Genomic DNA, 8,518 nt, shown 5'->3' with positions numbered 1-8,518 from the left:
TAGGAACAGCGCCCTCAATAATAAAACTGTTTCTATTGGAAACTATAATCTGCTTTACAATAATCTGCTCTGCAAATTGCTACTAGGAATACCTTCCTTGGGAAAGCTGGGGCTCCCCGCATGTGACACCCACATCTCAGGAGTTGCGTGAGTGACCTTCATGTGGTCCCTGAGACAGTCATTCAGTCTTCTTGATCCTTCCTCGACATAAAATTCCCAAAAAGAGTAGATTTCTGATTGTCCTTTCCTCTGTAGATTAGAAGAGCAAACTAAAAGTAAAGCATGTGAGCTGTGAGCGGCAGCCTTAAAGGACAGCAAGAGTGACGGCTGTGATAGTGTCACACACTGGTGGAGGCCCCAAAACTAAGAAATTGACCGGACAGCACGACTACACAGTTCAGTAATGGATGTCCAGAATGAGAAACCCAGGGCATCAAGAAGTACAGCAACTATGTTCAGTGTTGTTTGCTTTAGGAGGCAAAACAGAATGCGATACCTTTTAGAAAGATTTCCATCAAAGTAAATACTTAAAAAAAAAAAAACACTCAGCTCCTGTTACACACCAAATTCACTGATGTGGGCTCCCTCCACGCCTGGAGAGGATGCTACATGAATAAAGCTTCACTGCACATGTGTCCCCAGGGGTGAGTGTATATAGGGGAATGCACACAGTGGCCCCAGAATAATAAGTCCAGAGTGAAATTTCAGGGTAAAGCAGCTTTTCAATTTTTCAGTGAGGATCTGGTTAGGATCCGAGTTAGATTTAATTTACCTTAAATTAACTAGCATTCATGTATTCACCTATTTAAAATATTTTTTATTAAGTGCCTAATATTATGTGTGCCAGGCATTGTTTTAGAGGTTATAGTGGAGTTTCAGAGACGATCCGCTGTTCACGTGGTGTTTTTCCGGGGTATACTCATGAACAACAAATAACCACCGGTTTTACCAAGGCATACCCACTGTGTGGTCTGATATCCCAAGTCTGCTCCTTGATGTGGCCTTACTGCCCCTACCCCACTTTCTTCAGAGGAAGCTCCTTTAGAGTAGACTGGGTTACCCCCATAAGATGGAGCACTCCTTTGGAGCAAGAGCTATGGTTCTGCCATCAGCCCGGGAGCCTCCACCGCCGGGGCTGGTCTCTGCTATGACCTCAGTACAGAGGGAGATGGACGCCTGGCTCTCCTGGGCAGCCTGGTCAAGAAAGACTCCTTTCTTTCCTAGAGAGAGGTCTCCCTCGGTTCCTGAGCTGAGCACATGCTTTCTCAGTGAGCCGGCAGAACAGGACAGAGGGGCGTCTCCCTGGGGCCTCAAGGCTTGCGACGTTTCTTGCTCATGGGGAGAGGGAAGGGAGAGAAAAAAAAGAGCGAGCAGGAAGGCGCCCAGCGTCCCACACAGGGGACTCGCAGCCCTGCCCCCAAGAGCGCTGGCTCCGCAGCAGCAGTGCCCTGCAGCTCCGCGTCTGAGCGGCAGCAGCGCGCGGCCCGGTGGAGTGGGTGGTGCAGGGCAGGGGTGGTATATCCTGTCTGACGGAGGGCGGGCCTCGCCAGTGCCAGAGAGGGACGAACCAGGGTGGAAGCGCCAGGAGCAGCTGCAGGGAGCCCTCACGCGGACCACGCATTCTATGGCCGTAGGGAGCCGCTGAGAGCGAGAAGAGCACGCTCCTGCCCGCCCGCTGCACCGCACCTCGCCTCGCCTCTCTGCTCTCCTAGGCCCCGGCCGCGCACCACCCGCCTCCCGCCACCATGAACCACTCGCCGCTCAAGACCGCCTTGGCGTACGAATGCTTCCAGGACCAGGACAACTCCACGTTGGCTTTGCCGTCGGACCAAAAGATGAAAACAGGCACGTCTGGCAGGCAGCGCGTGCAGGAGCAGGTGATGATGACCGTCAAGCGGCAGAAGTCCAAGTCTTCCCAGTCGTCCACCCTGAGCCACTCCAATCGAGGTAAAGGCTCGGCCCCCGCGTGGTCCGTGCGCCCCTTTCCAGAGCACCCTGGCCCAGTGGCGGGGACCAAGGGACGCACGCATCCCCGGGGATGAGGGGAGGCGAGGGGCTGCCGGCCCCAGGCAGGGTCTACGCGCCTAGTGCGAGCAGCCGAGCTCCCAGCCGGTTCTGAGCTGGTGTAACCGCGACCCGAGGCTGGCTCGACGGCCCCACGAGCTCGATGGCGCGCTAGTGGGCAAGGATGGGTGGTTCACCGGGACACAGCCAGGAGCATGTCCCAGCGTGCCAGGAGGTTAAGGATCCCCCGCGAGCGGTTCTCCTGTCCCTGAGCTCTGGGTCTGGACGGCTTTCTCTTTCGGATGCTGCTCTAGGGATCTGCCCTGCATCCTGTCTGGCCCCGGCTGTCCTGGGGCCCATGGTCCCCGCGCTCGCAAACGGTTGTGGGCCACCCTTCACCCTTCCTGGGCTTGATCTCCTGGCCTTCAGCTGGAGGCCGATGCCCAGCGTCCAGGCCAAGGGGAACCCCTTTCCCTGTGGGGCCGCGCATGTGTATCCGCGAGCGGGGTGAGGGAGTAGCTGAGACAGGAGTGCAGCTCAGGAGGGGCGCTGCGGGACGGGGAAGTGGCACAGGGAGCAGGGACGAGGGCCTGGAACTCCAGGGCACTTTATCGAGGAGCCTCCTGAAAGAGGCTAGCCTAGTTGGAAGGCCGCCTCAGGGCCAGCGGGTCCCTTGACGACGGGAAAGGGGGTCAGGGATGCTTTCTTTCCCGAATAGCCAATGCAGAAATCCTCTTTCCCACTGGATTCTTCTTACCCCACCCAGCTTAGGTAGAAACAAGTGTCTCATGGGGAGAGTAAGGAATGGCAGGTTGGAAATCCCCCTGGGCCCCAGGGAGACCTCCAGCTGAACCCTCACGGGCACTTTTCCAAGCTGGATCCCGGGCCTGGCACCCCCTCCTCCAGCCTCTGAGAGGCCAGATCCCATGACTTGGGGAACCTGGGAGAAAGGGGCAGCACCCAGGAAACTCAAGGAGGAAGGGGCGGTAGCTGACAGGGGAGAGCTTATAGACCAAATAAACACTTTAATACAAAGGATGCCTGGTAAGAATTACACACAAGTGAGCAAAGATTCCACTTGTTTATTTATTTACTTATTTTATTTAGCTAAGTTTAGTAAAATGCTAATAAGACTTTACCCACTACCAACCAGTACAGGTCAACCAAGACTTATGTATTTAAGACAGGCCTTAGGAGAGAGTGAGGGGCAGGGGGTAATAAGGTGGAAGGAGACAAAAGAAACCAACCCTGGCCCTTCTCCCACCACACACACACACACACACACACACACACACACCTCACACTTTCTACCTGTGGCTTCTGTCCCCCCACCTACTCCCTAGCCCCCATTCCTGAGTGGCCCCTTGTAGAGCCGAGGGAAGGAAAATGGCCGGCAGAGGACTTCCTGGGCCCCAGACCTAAAGGCCTTTGCTTCTCTGTGTGCTCTTTGCCTTTGTGTGGGCTCCAGGCTCCTCTCCTCACATTTCCACTCAAGATCATGCCGCCTCCAGAGCACTTGCCTCCTTCCCTTTTATTTGGTGCCTTGGTAGGTGCCTCCTAGCCTCTTTAGAATTAGGTTTGGAAGAACAAAGTGCCCCCATTTCTGGCTACAGCCCAGAGCACAGCTCAACCTACTCTCCTCTCTGCACAAGACTTGGCTGTCCCCTTCCCACTCCCACTCCATCCCAGCCTGAGCTCTTGGCTCACAACTCCAGAAAACTCAAACCGGCCCTGGGTGCCCCAAGGACCCCTTTTTCCTCCCACCTATCGGGATATTGGCTGAGTGTCTGTCAGCAAGAAGTGCACTTTCTGGGCTTGGTCTTTGTGGGGAACTTCTATCTGATAAGGTCTCCTTTGTTCCCTCTTTGTTTTTCCTCCCAAGGTCCCCCAGGGGGCTTCACTGGGGGAGGGTTGATGCTGATGGCTACCTCTCCAGAAACTCCAAGGTCTAGCCCTGTGGGCGTGTCCCCTCTACCCTCAGACTCTGCGGAGGTTCCTAAAGGAGGCTGATTTCCCCAGAGGCATCCTTGCTGGAAGAGGCGGTTTGGTCACTTGGAGCTGGTGTTTCTGGTTTATCTGGCTTAGTTTTCATCAGATTTCCTTGTCCTCTCCATCAGAAACACCCAAGCGTCCCCTATTTGCTCTGCGGCCACCTCTACTCACTCTGCTCCCTCTTTCTTATGCTGGTTTACCTGTCAGGAGCCTGCCTTGGTTCCTGGAATGGAATGAGCTGGTAGCTGTGGAAGGACCATGCCCCAGGCGTTTTCCCTCGCCCCCTGGACAGATTCAAATTCTTGTTTAGTCTCTTCCAAGAGCAGAGTCAGTTTACCTAGGGTCTTCTTGAGCCCCTTGAATCCCATCCAAAATTTCCCTAGTTAAGAAGGGCCAACCATACCCCACAGGTTGCCTGGAAGAGTAGCCACTGCTCCTTGTACCCCAGGAAGGACAGTCAGGACCAGCCATCCTTGGTCCTGTGATAGAAGTGGCTTCTCAGTTCCTCTCCACTAGTGCTCTTTTCTCTCTTGTCACTGAGGGAGTATTGAGCCACCGAGGACTCGAGGAAGGGCCCCTGGAGCCTGTCACAAAATGCCTGTCTGCACTCATGCCCTCCCTGAAATGCCACAGATCAGACAGGCACCTTGCCCTGGTCATGAAGGCCCCGGGCAGGAAGAAGGTGGCCTCTATGGCCTGGAGACCTTGCAGAAGGAGGTTGCTCTGAACCTGCCTACCCATCTTGAACGGCCCCTGAAGTATTGCTCCCCTGTGTTTTCAGGCTGTCCCTGTGTGCCTCAGGGTGTCTGGCCTCCTTTTCTTCCCAGACTGTGTGGGAGGCAAGGGGAAACTGAGGGGGATGTCACCACCCAGCAAAATATCTTTGCCAGGGAAACGACCTCCCTGAGGATGGGGGAAGGAAACACTTATCCACCTTCCAGATCTTTATAACTTCACTTGGAATCTCTTCCTAAAGCTGAACCTGAATCTCACTTGCCCTAACCCAAGCGCTCCCCCGCCGCTGTGAATACAGATCATACCCAGCTCAGTGAAAGGAGCTTCCTTTCACTTGTCCTGTCTCCTTCCAGGGAAGTCCTAACAACACCAGCACCATTGCCTGCTTTGTCTCACTGCCTGCTTAGCCATCTGTGATTTTTTATTTCAGCCTTTGGCCTGAAATTCTCTTTCTCCCTTCTTCATAGAAGTACTGTTTCCCATCTAAAATTGCTAAGCCTCTATTTCTCTCTGATCAGAGATAGGGGCTGGAGGCAACATTGGGCCAGGGGAGGTGCCTGCTCCCTTTCTGTAGTTCCTGTGTCTATTCAGCCCTCATCAGGGGAGAGGGGGGCATGCTTGTAGGAACTCCGCAGCCTGCACAGTGAAGGAGCTCGCCTCAGGAGCCCCCACTTTGATGGCTTTTTGTATTTGTGTTTGACTATGTCTCAGCATGAGCCTCTGCCCGAGTGTTCTGCTCGTTAGAGTTTCTAGAAAGTTGTCCTTTCCTGACCACAGGCATCACTTCTGGGGTTGTTTTCTTGGGACCGAAGCTGAGATTGCAGATGGTAATGGCTATGTGTGCTTTAGCTTGTTCCATTGGCGAAACATACCAATTAAACTTCAAATGAACCAATTCTTGTTTCTTTACAATGTACCTTGGCTTGAAGTTGGAGTTTTAGCCAGAATTTCCGTTGGCCTGTTACAACACATGCAAAAATGCTGAGTATTCTAGGGTGTTTCGCAGCAAATTCTGCTTCTCTGGATCCTGCTCCTTGACAGAGATTTTTTAAAAGTACAAATTCCTCCCCCGACCCCATACCATTGTAAGTATCAATGTACCAATTGTTCTAGGTTTAGAAATCTGGGAAGCGCTTCTGCGATGGGCCATGACCCTTACAAGATGTGTAATGTTTGAACAAAATAAAATGGAGGAATGTTAGATATCTTCATGTGAAGTTCCTTCTAGGCATACGCTGGACACATGCACACACATATATACACACATAGGTCACACATGCATATATGCATGTATACACAATACACCCCACACATGAATCCACACACCCACACATGCACACACATACACACACATAACATGCACACACTTATGTTACGTGTGTGTACATGTGTGTCCTTGCAGCTGTGCTGTGTCAGGAGCCCAGCCTGGCATCTACCTGGTGTGCGATCTTGGACAAGTCGCTGCCTCTCTTTGGGTCTCTGCAGCTGTCAGAGGTTGGATTAGATCATCTCCAAAGTGCTTTGCAATGGTAACACTCTTTGGAAATAGATTTTATAACTCTCTAGCTCTGCAAACCATTTGCCCAGACTGCCAGCAGCTGTTCTGCCAAAAAGCTCTTCCCCTCAAGGCATGCCACTCATCGTGTCTCTCTTGTAAACATCCTAACATATTAAAAAGTCTTCTCATCCACTCTTCTCAAACTTGGCTACATATTGGAATCACCTGGAAATTTAAAACAACGCAAATGCGTGAGTCCCACCCCCAGAGATTCTGACTTAGTGAGTATGAAGGATGGCACGGGCATCAGGGCTTCAGAAACTCCCAGGTGATTCTCATGTGTAGCCAAGTTGGAGAAACACTGTTCTAGTCCCTGTCCTTCATTCACATAGATCCAGCATGGGGGATTACCCCTATACAATGACATACACCCATGTCTTTCTCTCATACACACACACACACGCACACTTAATGTAGGAGTTGCTGGCGAGAGCCTTTGACTCTGAACCCCACCTGAACCCATCAGCCCTTGCCCACTCTAACCCACCACCCTGCCCCCTCACGCCCATCCTGTCCCCACAGGATGCTCCCATGCTCTGCCCAGTCCTCAGGCTTGGTGGTGGCCATGAACAGATCTGCTGAAAGAGCAGCAGGATTGTGGCAGAGCTAGGTCTGAACGTGTCCCAGCAGAGCCTGAGGGAGTCACATGGGCTGGAGAGGGAGAAGAGAGAACACAGGCCACAGCAACCCAGTTTGTTTCAGCATTTCTGTTCAGTACGTACACCCAGGAAAAGGTCAAGAGCCACACCAAAGTGCCCGGTGAGGCTGTGCTGAACTCCTTGCCCTCCCCATCTCCTAGAAGCTGCCGAGTTGGGGAGGCATGTCCACGGTGCTCCCAGCAGCCCAGCAGAGGGGGCAGGAGGCTGGCCAGCCCAGTCCTCTCTCCAGGAGCAGGAACCATCCTGCAGACACAGTCCACTCCTGCCCACTCCGAAACACCTCCGAGGGTATTCTCTCAGCAGTAGCTTCCTGGCAGTTCTTGTTATCTCATTTAAATTCCTATTGCTGTGGGCCTAGCTTTTCTGGGCACCATGGGTGAAAGAGATTTCAGAGGGTGAAGTAAAGGCATTTTCAAGACTAAAAGAAAATGAGCTTCCTTTCTCAAGCTTTTCATGCTGAAGGACAGGTGGGCTTTATTCAAATGTAGAATATGCTAGAAGAAGTATCGGCCTTAAGGGAGACAGAGTCAGCAAGAATGTGTTCCAAGCAGCTTGCCCTGTGACGAAGGAGAAGGATTTGAGGGGAGGGAAAGTGGAAAAAGCGGATTTCCCTATGACCTCTGTCTGCAGGAAGGCTGATGTCCTGAGAGCCTTCTCTATGTAGAACCTGGGCCTGGGATTGGGGGTGTGGAGTGTGGATCTACCAAAGGTGAAGATTCCTTGCTTCAGGGAGCTCCCAGCTTGGTTGGGGAGACCCAGGCCCTACCTTCTGGGAGGAGTGCACACACACACACACACACACACACACACAGAGTGTACAGAAGCCACATTCCAAGGAGCCCACAAGCCAGTGCAGAGTCAGCCGCTGGATTGAGTGCTGACATGGTTATGCTGGCAAGTTTGGAGTGCTCAGAGCTGGGTGGGGTCATCTTTAGGAGAAGCTGATTTTTGTGCAAGGTTTTGAATGCAGGGGGAGGGTTGGAGAAGAAGAAAAGGATGTTTCAGGTGCAGTAAGTGTGACCTATTTGAAAGCTTGGAGGTGGAAGAGGATGAGTCATCCCTGTAAAGGCTCACCTGCCCCTACTGGAGAGAGATTTCCACTCATCCTAAAGAAGGAGCTGCCTCCAGTTTCAAAGGTTTTGAGGCGAGAAAGCTTGAGTTGCACTGATGACACAAGAAAGAATCAGCCTGTCGTTGTCTAAGGCACCAAAGGGAAGCAGTGTGCCAGGACACTGGTGACCTGAGCGGTAGATTTTCTGGGATGGTTTTACACCCTAAAACGCGGATGTAAAATCGGACGAGCTATGTGGACAGAGCAGGTTGTGTTGCTTGTATACCTGGGAAAGTGGCAGATGCTCTGAGGCACTTGCTCCTTGACCTTGGGGTTCTGTGGGTGGGCAGATGCTTCCTGAGGATGGCACACAGGTTGGGCACACTGTCAGTGTCACTGAGAAGCCACCATATCCCTGCTCATGCTGCATATACCCATATGGGGAGAAGAGGGGCAAAGCAGATGCTTAGCTGGAGGGTAGGAGTGATTCTGTGGGGTGAGCTGGGAACTAGCCCCTCC

General features: G+C 52.7%; 1 protein-coding gene across 1 annotated transcript in view; it reads left to right on the top strand.

Annotated features, from left to right (window-relative positions):
* Positions 1–1,353: 1,353 nt before the first annotated feature.
* PKP1 (plakophilin 1) overlaps positions 1,354–8,518 on the top strand; it is a 49,663-nt gene continuing 42,498 nt past the window's right edge. The window contains exon 1 of the mRNA XM_003823039.5: positions 1,354–1,947. Within this exon, the coding sequence (XP_003823087.4) occupies positions 1,746–1,947 (202 nt within the window). The 5' untranslated portion in view covers positions 1,354–1,745. The remainder of the gene's footprint in view (positions 1,948–8,518) is intronic.

This window comes from Pan paniscus, chromosome 1, assembly GCF_029289425.2.
Source record: "Pan paniscus chromosome 1, NHGRI_mPanPan1-v2.0_pri, whole genome shotgun sequence".
NCBI classification, from domain to species: Eukaryota; Metazoa; Chordata; class Mammalia; order Primates; family Hominidae; genus Pan; species Pan paniscus.
The sequence above is the reverse complement of the archived record's forward strand: the minus strand, read 5'-3'. Positions and strand labels throughout refer to the sequence as shown.